We start from the raw sequence: 16,288 nt of genomic DNA on the forward strand, positions 1-16,288 counted from the left end.
TAAGAATTCTGTATGTTTAAATTCTAATTAGCCAATCAGGTGTATTGAAGAAGCTTCTTTGTCTTGAATAATATAAAAAGAGCCATTTTGTCTTGTTCGGGGCCTCAGCTTTTTGGAACTTGAATTCCACTGAGTTCAATGTTTTCCTTTGTCGACAATTGGAAATAAACTTATGGATTTTCAATTACTAGGTCCTCTTGCGAATTCCTTGCTCTGCCAATCCTAGATTTTTAAGTTTCCTGAAATTTCTGTTACAAATGAAGGAGGAAATTCTGACTTCAATTTCTTTTCAATTACTTCATTACATTCTTCTGTGCACATTGCATTCAGTCACCAAGATATAAATCAGAAGACCACAAAGAGAAATACAATTAACAGGTCTCTTCATTGAAAGATTTTTAAAATTAGAGTCAACAGTGTTATACCAAGGAAATAAAATCTCTTTAAAATTTGGTACTGAATTTAAGTTAAATAATTTTTATTACTTTTTTGTGTATACCTATTAATAAAGACATTTTATTAATAAAGGCTTGAGGAAAAGGGGTGTCACCTAGTGGACTTTATCACAGCAGCCAGATGTCCCACCATATTTACACTAGTTTAAGAATGGAAGAATACCTTTTTGGCATCATTTCTTATCACTCTTTTCCCCACGATAAGAGCTTTGGCAATCCATGGTTGTATGATCTTTTTCTGCACTGTCAAATGCCAACTGTCTTAATGTGCTGCTCCTTCCCCCTGTGCATGCACTCATATAGCAGCCCTTCTCTTTGGGAGAAAGCAGAGGACAAATGAACCTGGCTGCCAACCATCTGAAGTCAGCTGCTGTGTGAATGTTCACACAGCAGCCAGCTTAAGGAAGGTGTTGGCAGCTGTGGTTGCTGCTGCTCCCCTCTCCTGAAACATGATGCTATTATGTGCACATTCACATAGCAACCCTGCGCTTCAGGAGGAAGAGGGAGGCAAATGATCCTGGCTGCCAACCGCCTCCTGAAGCCACCTGCTGTGTGAATGCAGTGCAGTCACTGTGAGGGGGAGGAGGGAGAAGAGCAGAATCACACCCATTCACACCCTGTCACTGCCTGAGAAATGGAACTGCTGTGGAAGGGACCCATTGAACGAAGGCAGTGATACAGTAGCAGCAAAATTGAGAGCATATTGATGGGTTTTGCCCATCAATGAAAAGGTGCACAACAGTAATGAATGGAATGCAGGGCAAAAGCAAATATGCTTTTATTCTGTAAAAAGTCTGCTTTTTAGCCTCCTGTAGTAAAGTCCAGTGACAGAAAAACTGTTTCATTCCCTGGATTTTCAGGATGGGTCTGGAAAAACCCAACCTGGCACCCCAAACAGCCACCAACAGTCAAAGTTGAACTGAACTTGGTGGACCAATGATATCTCTTGGTACTGAACTAGGTGAACCAACAGAATAAGACAGCTTCCTATACACCTCATTAATAGAGAGACAAATGAAAAATAATAGGAAAACCAGAAGCTTAATACTTTTACCCCATCAGGCTCCTGGCTTATTCACACTAAACATGAAGTAAAGGCATCATTTGAAGGCTGTGTTGTATCCCAGAGGCTGGGCATTTGGACAAATTTTAAGAAGAAACACATAAGCATCAATTACACCACATTCTCCATTTGGGCATCTCGGCACATGAGATGCTGCTTCATTTAATATACCTCCATATATCAAAATCGTCCTCCAAACAGAATGCATGTACATTTGCATGGACTCTAAAACACAATGTTTGTATAGTTCAGTCACCTTAGAACAGAAACACATGTTTTCAGACACAAAGTAGTAGTCTTGGGTGAAGTTTTACATATCCAATTTGTTCATATATCAGAATCACTATAGATAAAGGAGAGGTTATGATCACAAAGCCATCCAATATGCTCCAAGAGCTAGACACCAATGTCCAAGTATTCAAGTGTCATATTTGTTCTTGTTCTTCTTCTTTAAATTTAATGTTTTCATTTCATTCCATTAAGTAAATTATCATATGGCTTTATAATTTAAACTTTTTTGATTCTTGGTTGCACATCCCTGAGATTTATAACTTATATTTGCCTTACCTTACAAATATTTGTATTTTAAAAGAAAGTATCAAAAATATACAGAGAGCTAAAGACTGACTGTGAAAATATATGAATGATCCACTCCCACAGTTTTTGATTCTGTGCATGAATCTTCAGTCAGAATATGGCAGGATAAATTAGATTATAATTAAAACCAGTTCCTTAATTGACTCTTGCTTCATTTCTTTTTTCTTTTCCCATAACACCCTGCTGCGAAAACTATTCATAAAGTAATGTTTGTTTAATGTATTTTTATTACTTGCATTTGGTCAGGATTTTTAAATTAGTTTTTTTTTTTAATTTAAAAACAACCCTAATTTGAAAAAAGTAGCTTATTCTTGATTAGGATTATCATGGCATATTAACTTGTGAAAAGTATTTCAGCTGTCTTCAACTTCTGCAAAACATATATACATAAGCCAGTTGTTCTTGGGTACAACTGCTACTGTAGCAAAGGATTTTTACCTTACATGTGCCCCAAATGAGCATGAGCACATGAGACATCCCTGACTGAGCTACAAACACCAATACAGCTTGAACCATATGACTAGGGAATATCTATACTACAAATCTACATCAATTTTATATCACTTTTACCATGACATTTTACATGCCAAATGTTCCTGTGATGGTGGTAAGAATTCTATGCTATAGATTGCTAGACCTCTTCATGTTCACTGAGTTTCCTTGGGAAGATGAATAACAAATAAATAGTTTTTCAGGTTTGTGGCCTGTGATCTTCATCTCCACTGTACAAATATTAATTAGACTTTTTGCCAAGGAATTCCAGAGGTTCTAATAAACATGAATAGAATGAGGATGGGATCTGTTGTGAAGATGCTACAGCCCACCTTGCATGCTTGTATGTGGAATAAATACCTGCAAAAGAAGTTTCATGCTGTCATGAGGATTCAGAATGGAAGATGGTCATCAGGGATGCAGCATTTCTGCTTAAGTTCCCCTGCTCAAATCAGAGTGGCTTCAATCTGAGATGTACTCAGTTACACCCAAATCAAGACATTCCCTAAATAGAGGCATTCACAACACGCATAAGATTCTGTTTTGGAATTGTGAAAAAGACAGGATATAAATCAAATCAGTCTGTCTGTCTGTCTGTCTGTCTGTCTGTCTGTCTGTCTTGTATTTACTACAGATCCTGTTTGCATTCCCCATACCAGAAAACATTTAATTACAAGGAGAGTGAGGGAATAGTTTATAGCTGGGCATTCCCTCAACTCTGAAGAGCTTTATATCTGTGTCTCTTTTTCATTATCTAATTTGTTTCTCTTTTAGTTCTTGAACATAATCCTCTCAAGCCTTCCTCCTATTGGGGAATATCTATCAGGAGTGGGGAACTGTGAACCTCCCAATGTTGCTGAACTACAATCCCCATCACCCCTCACCACTGGCCAGGCTAGCTGAGGCTGACAGAAACGGGAGGCCAACATCTGAAAAGCTCTTAAACATGGTTAGGATAACTGGGCACAGCAGTAATTGTATGAAATTACTGTTCAGGCAATGATACCAAACAACAACACCAATCACCTCAATGGAAGAGCAGTGCTGGGAAGTAACTGAATGAAGAATGAGGTGTAAATAAGTTGCACTTGCATACATTCCCACTGCAATAGGAGCCATGTGGTAACCATGTGATAAAGCTCACTGGCAGAGTACATAAATTAGATCTTAGAGGTATGCAACAAAGAAATTCCACAAAATGTGTTTCTGGTGGATACTTACCCCAACTATTTTCAAAAAAACAGACAACAGGATTATTACTTTCCCCTTGAGACTGCTATTGCCACTGCATAAAGGAGAAGCATGACTCTTAGTTCTGACAAGGGTCACAACTTGCAAATGGACACAAGTAGCTAGCAGTTAGTGAACAATACCAACATCTGTTAGAATGTCTGAATGACCCAAAACAGGCTTTTGCAGGCAAAGTTCACTTAAACAAAAGTTGGCTTCTTGCTCAGTGGCAGTGAAGCAAATTTACTGTGCAGAAAAAAGTATCTTGAAGTAAGCTGTGCACCTACTGTTCATGTACTTACTTACCCTTTGACCTTCTTTCCCAGGTGGGCCTTGAGGACCTTCTATTCCTGGCATACCCTGTAGATACAAATGGTTCAGAACTCCCATTAACATTATGGAGTTGTCCTGTAGTATTCAAAAAGTGAACAACTCTTTACTCAATTTTTAATTTAACCTTTCTATGCCCATTATCTATTTATTGCCCATACCTACTTATAATCATGGAGAAAATGTTTCAATGTGAGAGAAAATAAGTAGAAACACAAGGTCATGATAACAAAGGCTTCTGGTTCAGAAGTGCTAAACTTTCAATCCAGCGTTGCTCACATGAAAAAAGAAAATGATGTACTAAATAGGCTTTTTGAAATGATTTTATACTTCTTAAAATAAATGTTGTTCTAACATGATGGCTTGCTTAATTGTGTTTTAACCTTTTATCCATTTTTAACATGCTGTGAACCATCTTACAGGCTGAAAATAAAATAAAATATAAAGTCAATATTACTGACAATTAATAAAAATGATATTTATTTACTAACAAATGACAATCTGTATATTTAAGGACTATATATCTGTGTATTTGTCTTCAAGTCCCCTGTCAACTTATGGTGACCCCATGAATTTCATAGGGTTTTCTTAGGCAAGGAATACTTAAAAGAGGCATTGCCAGTTCTGTCTTCTGAAATATAACCTACAGTACTTGGTATTACTGGTAGTCCCCACTCAAATACTAACCAGGGCTGACCCTGCTTAGGGCTGAAATAATGTAAACGCCACACCATCAGAGCATTATGAAACCATCAAGCTGCCCCTTCCAAAGCCAGATTGGGGCTGTGGCAACCGCACGTCACAGCCCTAATCCATCTTTTTGTTGACCAAAAAAGGAGCGGCGAAGAGCTGCTTTTGGGGCTGGCAAAATCCTGGATTTTCCGCCCCGCTGTGACTGGAAGCTGGCTTTAAGGCACTCTGACAGCATGTGACATATAAACACTACTCTGCCAAAGTGCCTAGAAACCGGCCTCTGTGAAAATGGCCAGGTGGCTTCTGGGTGGCTTGGGATCATGCGGCATGTAAATGTCATGCTCCAAAGCCACCTGGAAGGCAGTGGAAAAGGGCCATCTGTTTCAGCCCTAAGTCTAGTTTATGTCCTTGTAACTACTAGACAGAATACCAAATGTTACAAGATCATAAACTGGACTTAGATATTGTCACTGCTGGGGATTCATATTATGGTTGTTAACCACTGGATGTGATTCCACCCCAACTACTTTTTCAGCCTGGCAGTGCTTCAGCCAAAGGGCTGAATAGGTGCTGCAGACTGGCGTTTTGGGCAATGACATCTACAGTGCTTCCCTGGTTGTATGGTGCCTTGAGACAAGCAGTTGAAACAAAACCCCAAGGGGTCTCTCCAGCTGCCTGTTCTCAGTTTGCCTCACAACTGGAAGATCACTTCAGATGTCACTTCCAAGGACCTCAGAAACTCTTTGGTTGAGGTACTGCTAGGATGAAACAGTAGGTTGTTGGAGGGTGGCATTATCAGACATAACTACAGTGATGCAAGTCTGCCATTATAGTTATGTCTGACAGTGCAAGATCTCAATTGTGGCATTTTGTGCAGCTTCTATACTGTAAACCAGTGATTCCCAAACTCTGGTCCCCCTGGTGTTTTGGATTTCATCCCCCAGAAGTCCCAGCCAGCTTGCTCAATAGTCAGGGATTCTGAGAGATGAAGTCCAAAACAACTGGAGGATCAAGGTTTGGGAACCACTGCTGTAGACAACATACTGGACAAATGTAAGTTGGGTGTAGGGAACCCTTGTTTTTCCCCCCCAGTCCTAGCCTTCATTCTCATCAACGTACCATTCACACTAAAGACAGAAAATTCTTTGCTTCCATGTCCAAACTCTGATTGATACAATATTCTGAAGGCAAGATCCATCAAGAACTTTAAGGGTGCTTCAAACAAATTCTGGATCTATCCTGTTCATCAGGCTATTGTCAGATATTGAAAGCTATCAAAAAGAGACTCTGTTTTGTAGCAGAGCAGGTGACCTGGTGTCACAATAATGAGGGGAAACACAAGGAAACAGGCAATCCATGCACTTTGAAAAAGTGAGAACCTCAAAGTAAGTCAAATTTAGTATTTAGTCAATTTTTTTCTGTGAATGTTAATTCTTACATTTGCTGACTGCAATGATATTTGACATCTTTTTTATTCTGAATAGGGGTATTGTTTCATTGTTTTTCAGAGTCTGAAAGCTTTCTCTATTAAGATATGAGAATTTAGTACACAAAAATAACCTGAACTATATCATTTACTGTGGTGAGGTGGTGGTGATATTTCAAGTACTGTTGTAGTGCATTAGCTACAGAAGGGACCAGGGAATTATTTTACATCATTTTTCTAATTAAAAACACAAATAATCTGTGTGAATAGTAAAGATGAAGAATTAAAAAAAAACAACCCAGAGTACAGAACTAAAACAAAGCATAAATCCTCAGAGGCCAAAACATAAATCTTTTGATCTTTCCTACATTACTGCCACAGAAGAGATAAAAACAACCTAACATGACAGCAATATATATTGGTCTTCTAGAGAGCTTTACCTTGACAGCATACTCCCACTGCATGCAAATAAAATTAGACAAGATTAAAAATCCAAAAGCACTGCCTTGCTGACAGGGTTAAAATGTCAACCCTGTGATCATTTCTATGAAATTCTATATGAATAAATACAGCAATACAGTACCAAATAAAATAACTTATTTACAATTTAGCCCCCTCCTCATGTTTGACAGTATATATGTAAGTTTATACCTTTTTTCTAACAATAAATGATAAGCCAATTTGTTCTTCCAAGCAGGTTTTGATTGAAGCTGACAATTGGGACTAGGCATGCTTCAAAGGAAGGCTCTTATGGTAAAATTGCCCTGCCTAATTCATAGAGTTTCATGGAGGGGCGAAGTTAGATGAAAAACATTTTTCACCTGTAACCATTCTGTATTTTCCCACTCCTTCTTTCATCTTCTCACTAGAGAAAATCCATTAAGGAAGTAAAGATGAAATAAGTGCACAATATCTTTTGAATGGCAGCACTAGGAGCCACCCATCTGCGAGCAGCTGAAGTATGAAAATTGTGGACACTAAAGCCATCCTACTGAATATAAGTTAATGATTTAAAACAGGTGAAAAAATATTGAACTGAGTGGGATTTGTACTCTGCCTCTTCTTTAAGGACTGAAGTATCATGTTGTGATAACAAGTTCTATAGTCTTGCACTCAGAATAAAGTTTTATAGTTTATACACTGAAATTCATGTCCAATTAATCTTGATTAGGATCACATTCCTAAATAGAGAACCTACTAAATCCAGATTTTCTTTTTAACAAAAAGAGTAATATCATTCTTTGGCCTAACAGTGTTTTCTTGACAATATCAGTTGGTACAGAACAAAGAATATGGATGCCGGCCATGAAAGCCTTCAACTTCACAAATTACTAGTGTAATTTTTTAAAACCAATAAAGTAATATATTTTTATACAGTTTCAAGATATATTGCCTTTTCTCACAAAAAAAGTTCCTTACTTGCACTGAAGAGATTCATTAATTACAATTTTTGTATCCTTCTCTATATTATATGATCTTTGGGCAGCTTACAGTCTCAGTTCAAACAATGTAAAATTATAAAAGTATTTAATTTTTTCAAATCATATTAACATGATTTCTAAATTTTGAATAATTTCTCAAATTTGTAAATATAAAAGGGTCCTCGAAAAAGTACTTTGCATTCAATTAACTCAGTGAAGGAGGGAAAGGAGGGCTCAGAATCCCGGCCTTCCCAGTAGGCTTAGGCAAAAGCAAACTGCTGCAGCTCCTCCTAACTTGTCTTCCTCATTAATAGCTTTGCTATCTTGATCACATTTGGCTGCTGCTTGGATACATATGTTTTGACTTCATTTGTGAAATATTGGAGAGTATGTTGCTCGGCTTTGCAACACTGTTGGGTGCAGAGAAGCTTTCACCATGTCACAGTCAGCTACTCTCAGGAGAGTGGGGGGAGCTCTTGGCACTCTCCTATCTTTGTTCCAATGATATAACTGGGGCCAGAGACTCAGGGTGCATCTACACTGTAGAAATAATGCAGTTGGCCACCACTTTACCTGCTATGGCTCCATTCTACTGAATCCTGGGATTTGTAGTTTTGTGAGACACCAGCATGCTTTGATAATGAAGGCTCAAGACTTCATTGAAGTACAAATCCCAGGATTCCACTTAAAGTGGTGTCAAACTGCATCATGTCTACAATGTAGATGCACCCTCAGAGATGGTGATCACAACACACGACCCACCTCTTTATTCACTGCACAGCTGTGAAATGAGGATGAGTTGAGTGGTAAACGCTACCAACCCATTGACAATCCAGACTTGCTCACTTGTTTCTTGAATTTGTATATTCAATTGACTACAGAATGCGTCTAGGTCTGAGTCACCAAATTTCCTCCTTCTGTTTGCTTTGCCACGAACAAGTTATCTGACACTTCCTTTGACTAGGCCCCAAGGAGCACAGCAGCAGCATTCCAAGTATCTGTGTAGTAAGCAAATCGTAGGTGCCTCTGCTTGTGACAGACTTAACCCTTGGCTTCTGTGTAAACATTTGGTGCCATCTGGATGAGTATTTTATAACTCATAACTCCCCAAAGGGATAGGCCCACAAGAACGTAGAGACGGACACTCATTTTCCTCGGGAACTAAAAGCTGTGGATCGAGTGTCAAGAGGAATAGTTTTGATATACTTTACAAGAGAGATCACTGTACCACCTTCCTTCACCTGTCACTCTTGTGACATGACATGCAAGGGCTTAAGCTCAGGATGCCAGAAAGGAGAGAAGAGCTTAGCCAACTGTGTCATTTCAGAGAAAAGTCCCCGACTTCTTTTGGCTTAATTCAGCACCTTGACAAAACTGTGAAGATAATGCTGTCATCCCTGCTGCTCAGTCACTGGATGGCCCTAGTGATACTCATTAAGAATATCCTGACTTTCAAAACAATACACGTGCCATCTTTAGAATATTAAATACATTTAATGGTGAGGAAATAATCTACCTCCTCTGAGGAGATTAAAATTCATCTTTAAGTTTAACACTAAAAATAGGAAAACATATTCTACAAGATAGTCATTTACTAGCAGAGCATGACATTTTTTAGACTGATTTGAAATTCCTTTCCCTTCAAGTAAATTCCATTAAAACATATTTTTCCAGTAGTCCTCTGTATGCAAAGTGGCTATAATTTATATTTTTCTTAAATATATAGTGGGTCTGATCCATAAATGCTCACTGTTATTTTTTGGGGGGGAGGGGTTGGTTTATTGGTGTTCTTTTCTAGCCAAACAGATATTTCACATGCTTGCAATGACCTTATTTCACACAATAAGAAGACAATTTGTAGAAATGCAGAGTGTCCAACTAATGTCAGCTGTATCAAATTTCCTTACTATGTCAAGGTTAATCATGTCACAAGCAGTTTTGTTGAATATGAAAAGGTTTATTTAAATATCTTATTGATTATCTAGTAACAATGTAACATTAAGGGATAAAAATAAATGAATTGGGGGTGGACCCCAAACCACCCATGGAAATATTCCTTGCTTATTCCTGACTAGTGTACTTACACTAAGAGCAGCTGGTCCTGGCGGTCCCATGTCACCCTACAACATTAGGGGGGAAAAATAAAAATCACAAATTTCCTCATGTCACTATTCAAATATCACACGGGTGCTCTTTTTTGAAAAAAAACAAAAAACAAAACACACAATTCATTTAGAATTTTTTAAAAATTCACACACTGACATTCCTCTGAGAAGCTCAGCGAAATATATGTGCTCTCCCCTTAATTTATTCTCACAAAAATCCTGTAAGGTATAGTAGGATGGAAGATGGAGAGTACTGAAAGGTCCTACAGGGAATGAGATTGCTTAGTTAGGATTTCAACCAGGTAAAGATTAGGGTAGGTGGGTGGGTGTGAAGAAACAATTCATATTATGTCTTCTCTGTGTAGGAAGATGTGGGAGAGCTTTCCTGGTGGTCATAACTTCCATGGCAAGAGGGAAGATGTAGGATCACAGAACATGAAGAAGAATCATTCAGCTATCAAGAACTGAGTAATAACCAATACAGAGGTGAGGATGTGTGAGGCCACTGGAATCACAAGGGTTAAGCATAACTAAGGAGATTATTAGATGCCTGAAAGTGATGGGAGCAAAGCGGGATGCTCCCATCGCAATCATGCAATTGGGGCAAGAATATCAGATGATGTTGCACAACATCACCATTATCCTGTCCTTGTCCCATCCGTGGGGTGGAATTCTTCTGTCACTTTTCATTAATGGGACAAAGATGGGATAATGGCTACGTCACGCGATGTTGTCTGACATTCTTGCTCCAATCACATGATTGTGACAGGAGTGTCTTGTTTTGCTCTTGTCACTTTCAGGCGTTTGATAATCTCCTATATCTGCATGGATTTGGGGCCAAATATTGTGGCATAAGAGTTTTATGAATTGAGACTCTATTGGGGAGCAAAACATCCATCTACATCTGGGAAGACATTGTCATAGAGTGGGGAATGGAGAGGAAAATATTTTATACCATGAGGATAACATATTAAGCAAGGTGAGAGGCAGAGGTATGTTCCATTACTATACAGAACACATACACGTAGATACAAGATTCAGTCAGGCATGTGGAGATGAGCAGGACTAGTACTGTGATTAATTAGAGGAGGTGCATGTAACTTGTACCACTCAGAATTGCAATGCATTTGCTTATTTGTCAAGAAGGATGTGGGAGTAACAGTAAGAGGGTAGGTTGGGGTTTTGTGTATGTGGCGTTTCCTTTTTGTTTTAGAGTGGTAGAGTGTTTGGGTTTTTGTTTTTGCATTTCCTTAAAAAAACACCCTTGCAAAATCTCAAACAAATTATAGTTTGAACAGTAGGAGAAGGAGATTTGCCACCACAGTTTTATGCAGAGGAAATGCTATTTAGATCATGCATAATAAATGAGTAGCAATTAGTGATACAGGAACAACCGCACCAAGGACATGAACAAGGCAATTATATGAATGTTATTTTTATGAACAGAGATCTTTCCTAAGTAATTTTAAAAATATTTTTACTGTTTAATTTATTAAATAAGACATGATCTTCTGGGAAATCTTTAAGATTTAGTTATTTGAATAGCCATATCCACATATAAATACCTTCTCTCCCTTTTCACCAGTCATTCCATGATCACCAGGGTCCCCTTTCAAACCCTGCCAAAAGAGAGAAATATGTAATAGAGATAGAAGGGAGATAGGAAACATACCAGTACTTTACCAAAAATAAAACCTCAAAGGCATCTTTCAAATTGCAACTAGGGCAATGAAAGTGCTGTAGCAGGTTGTATGGACTACCTGACATAAATTATTAAACAAATGTGAGAATTTTGCCACACTGAAAGATTGACTGTGTTATGTAACATTTCACTTACGTAACATGAAGACAGACTTCTATTATCAAATTTGTTATGAAGTACTAAACGTCATGTTGAGGGACCAGATGGCAAATGTAAGGACAATATACACTAAAATTTGTGACCTTTTGTAAAACAAAGAAAGTAATTATTGTTTGTCGCATTAGTTTATACAATAGGGCAAAATAACTAGTTCTTGAATTTCAAAACAACAAAATCCATACAAAAATAAATGGACACTCCACTATTGTATTATGAGAATTTAGGACCATAAATCCTCCCTTTCTCACTTTCAAGCTTTCCTAATATCATTGCCTGGTTTTCAATAACAGGAGAGAGAAGTTTGGCACTAGATGTATAAGCAACATCTGTGCTATAATGGGCACAGAAACATTAAATCAGCAAGTGTTCAAAATATGAATATTTGTTCAACTTAACTTCCTGAAAAAAGTATTAATTTGCCATCTGGAAAAAGCATCATTGAGAGCTATATGAGAGTCTAAATATCCACTTTGGATTAAATGGTAGCTTCTGATTTAGCTTTGATCTAGTCTTTATTTGGTTTGCCAGTATCAGAAGGGTTAAATGTTTGCTCTGCCAAAAGAAGACAGACCAAGCAAAGGAGAACCAAAGTGAAGGACAAGGTTTTCTATAGCTTATTAATATCAATGGATTAAACGGTATAAATGTAAATCATAATATTCTAATTTCTGAATAGATGTTTATGGCAGTTGAATTGCTATGGACTGTAAGCAGGATTGGTTAGTAGATAAATTTAGAAACTATGTGGAATCATTTATTTTACCATAGAAATCAGTCCTGTGGCTTAATTTTCTATCTCTTGAGAAAAGGGCACAACAGACTTTTAACATAATATCATATATGAAAAAAAGCATAAGCCCACAAAACAAAATCAACCCATAAACTACACCCATTCGGAAGATGAAGATTTATAGCATTTTGTTGTTTGGAACTTCCTTGCTTTATTGCTAAGAGGGATTAATTTACCAAATGAGTGTGGCCCTCTCAGATTATCGCACGGCACTTGGAGAACGGGAAGGAAATGGAAGGGAATGGAACGGGGGGGGGGGGGGCTATGTGTTATCGCATAGGAGAACGCCACCGATGCCGCCAGGAGTCCCCAATCCATTCTCCAGCTGTTCCTGGCAGCTGATTTTGAAGGACGATTTTGAACCGTTCTTCAAAATCGGCTGCTGTGGAATGGCTGGGGAATGGATTGGGGACTCCTGGCGGCATCAGTGGGGTTCTCTTGTGTGATAACACACATTCCCCCCATTCCATTCCGTTCTGTTCCATTCCTGTTCCTCAGAGTGCCGTGTGATAAGCTTATTAGTTGACCATGATTATTTTTTACTGAAGGACAGTTATTCTACACTTCTTCAGAATTTATTGTTTTAGAGGTATTTAATAATATTGTTATTTTATCATCTTTGCTGCTTTTGATTGTAGATTGTAAGCCGCAGGCAGGTTTTAACTGTAGTCTTGTATTGATGATCATGTAAAGCGCTGTGCAAAACTTATGGAACTATATAAATAAACTTTAATCAACATCATCATCATCATCATCATCATCTACCCCACTCTGGTTCTGTCCGGGATTGCTGCCAGCAATCTCTGACTTATGCTGATACGTGTAGGCAAAACAAACCTTGTGGAGAAGCAGTCAAAGAGCAAGCCGAGGAAACAAGCCGGTGTCGGGGTTGCAGAAAGTCAAGCGTGCCGAAAGACGAGCCGAGGTCAGGAAGCCAGAAAGCAGCGTGGTCAAAACAGTCCGAGGTCACAATAGCCAAGAGATAACAAAGGTCCGGTCCGAGGTCAAGGTAGCAAGGAAGCAAGGTAACAAGATGTCTGGAGCTAGAGCGACAGCAATCACACCAAGGGCTCATGCAATAAACTCTAGCAACAAACTCAAGCCTCTCTTCCACTTAAATCAGGGAAGCTCTCCCTCGAGCCACCTGAGGCTGATTTGCTAACTGTCTTTCTGCAATCCTCCTGGATCTGCGCCTGCAAGCACTCTCGGCCCTTCTCTCTTGATAGGAAGGCACCTGCAGGCAAGCTTCGTCTCCAGACTCACCACTAGGCTGTGGTACCGAAGGAAGCCTCTCTGTGGCACTAGGACCTGGTTGAATCTCCTCCTCTGGGACTGGAGGATCACAGCTGGGACCTGGCAGGGCAGGAACAGCACCTGGCGTTGCCTCAATCAGCCCTTGCTCTGGAGGAGGCTCATCCTCCTCCTCATCCTCCGAGAGCTGATCTTGGCTGGCCATGACATCATTCCCCCTCCCATAATGCTCTCCCTCCAACTGTGGAGGACGAGGTCTGTCGGAGCAGCGGCGGTGGAAAGCCCGAACGAGCCGTGGAGCATGAACGTCCGAGGCGTTCTCCCAAGAACGCTCCTCTGGCCCATAGCCGACCCAGTCGACCAGGTACTGGAGGCGCCCCCGACGGCGACGAGAGTCCAGGATCTGGGCCACTTCAAACTCTTGCTCCCCATCCACCAAGACTGGATCAGGCGGTGGCGTCGTACCAGCATCAGGCCGAACATCAGAGGCTGGGAGCAGCAGGGAGCGATGGAACACCGGATGGATCCGCCAAGTCTGAGGAAGTTGGAGCCGAAACGCCACCGGATTCACCTGGGCCATGATCTTGTATGGCCCCACAAACCGGGCGTCCAGCTTCCGGCAGGGCCTCTGTAGTGGCAGATGACGTGTGGACAGCCAAACCGAATCCCCCACCTTCAAAGGAGGACCCTCCTGGCGATGCCGATCTGCACCTCTCTTATAGGCCTCCTTAGCCACCTCGAGCTGCTCTTGCAACAGGGACTGCGCTGCCTGAAGCTCCTGGAGCCACTCGTCCGCCGCAGGCACCTTGGAGACTGGAGCCACCGCTGGGAACCCTCGTGGATGGAAACCTCCCGTGGCGAAGAATGGCGTCTGCTGAGTGGACGCATGCACAGAGTTGTTATACGCGAACTCCGCCAGTGGGAGCAACTCCACCCAATTGTCCTGCCTGTAGCTGGCATAGCAGCGGAGGTACTGCTCCAAGGTCCCATTGGTCCTCTCCGTCTGCCCGTCTGACTCCGGATGATGCGCAGAAGACAGGTGGGGCGCGACATCCAGGAGTCGGAGCAAACTGGTCCAGAATCGAGCGGTGAACTGGCTGCCGCGATCCGAAATTACCCCTTCGGGCAATCCATGGAGCCTGAACACATGCTGCACAAATAGTCGGGCCGTCTCCTTTGCAGTGGGCAGACCAGCGCATGGGATGAAGTGCGCCATCTTCGAAAAAAGATCCACCACTACCCAAATGGTGGTGCAGCCAGCAGAGAGGGGCAGGTCAGTAATGAAGTCCATGGACACCATCTTCCAGGGCCCCGACGGCGTCGGCAGCGGCATTAACAACCCCGCCGGCCGACCCGGATGGTCCTTTGCCCGATGGCATACTGGGCATGTGTCCACATACTTGGCCACCTCCGCCCGAACTCGAGGCCACCAAAACTCTCGGGTGAGGAGGTGCAAAGTCTTACAAAAGCCAAAGTGACCTGCTGGCTTGGAGTCGTGGCACAGCCGCAACACCGCCTCCCGACACGGTCCTGCTGGTACATACAGGCGGCCCCGGTGGTAGAGCAGGCCGTCCCGCATGGTGAAGGGCGAAGCATCCCCTTCCCCTGAATGCTGTGCCACCAATGGGTCCTGGCCCTGGAGTTCCCGGATCTGGTCCACCAGCGCGGCCTCCCTCGGCGCCGCAGCAAAATTCTCTGGACGCAGGATGGTGGACTGTAATTCCCTCTCTGGGTTCGTGGCGTACTCCGGCTTGCGGGAAAGCGCATCCGCCTGTCGGTTCCGGGACTGGGGAATGTACTTCAGTTGGAAGCGGAAGCGGGCGAAAAAAGATGACCAGCGCTGTTGCCTCTGAGACAGCTTCCTGGCCGTCTGCAGGTGCTCCAAATTCCTGTGGTCAGTGTGGACCACCACCGGGTGTGCCGCCCCCTCCAGCAGGTGTCGCCAGGTCTCGAAGGCCGCCTTGATCGCCAACAGCTCCTTTTCCCAGATAGTATAGTTCAACTCCGGAGGAGAGAGTTGCCGGGAGTAAAAGGCACAAGGCAGCAGATGCCCCTGGGGACCCACGGGCTGGAGCAGCACCGCCCCGATGGCCACGTCTGAGGCGTCTGCCTCCACAACAAAGGGTGTGCGAGGGTCTGGGTGCTGCAGAATCGGGGCCGACGTGAAGCGCACCTTCAAGGCCTCGAACGACGCCTGTGCCGCCGCCGTCCACAGGAACTGTCCCTTCCCCCGCAACAGTTGGGAGATGGGGCTGGCGAGGGCCGCATAGTCCTCAATAAACTTCCTATAGAAGTTGGCGAACCCCAAGAACCGCTGCACATCCTTCCTGTTGCGAGGAGGCTGCCAAGACAACACCGCCTTGACCTTGGCTGGGTCCATAGCCACGCCCTGTGCTGAGACAGTGTACCCCAGAAAGTCCACCTCCCGGAGGTCAAAAGCACACTTCTCCAGCTTGGCATACAAGCGGTATTCCCTCAGGCGCTGGAGCACAGCACGCACATGGGAATCATGGGCTTCTTGATTGGGGGAATAAATCAAAAAATCGTCCAGGTAGATAATCACGAACCGGTCCA

General features: G+C 42.0%; 1 protein-coding gene across 1 annotated transcript in view; it reads right to left on the reverse strand.

Annotated features, from left to right (window-relative positions):
* Positions 1-16,288, reverse strand: part of COL19A1 (collagen type XIX alpha 1 chain) — a 294,427-nt gene that overhangs the window by 136,452 nt on the left and 141,687 nt on the right. Inside the window, exons 14-16 of the mRNA XM_089530985.1 lie at positions 11,378-11,431; positions 9,792-9,827; positions 4,144-4,197 (exon numbers count right to left, since the gene is read on the reverse strand). Coding sequence (XP_089387111.1) covers positions 4,144-4,197; positions 9,792-9,827; positions 11,378-11,431 — 144 coding nt within the window. The remainder of the gene's footprint in view (positions 1-4,143; positions 4,198-9,791; positions 9,828-11,377; positions 11,432-16,288) is intronic.

This window comes from Sceloporus occidentalis, unplaced genomic scaffold (genome assembly GCF_023333645.1).
Source record: "Sceloporus occidentalis isolate IW3139 unplaced genomic scaffold, rSceOcc1.0.p SCAF_6, whole genome shotgun sequence".
Classification (NCBI taxonomy): Eukaryota; Metazoa; Chordata; class Lepidosauria; order Squamata; family Phrynosomatidae; genus Sceloporus; species Sceloporus occidentalis.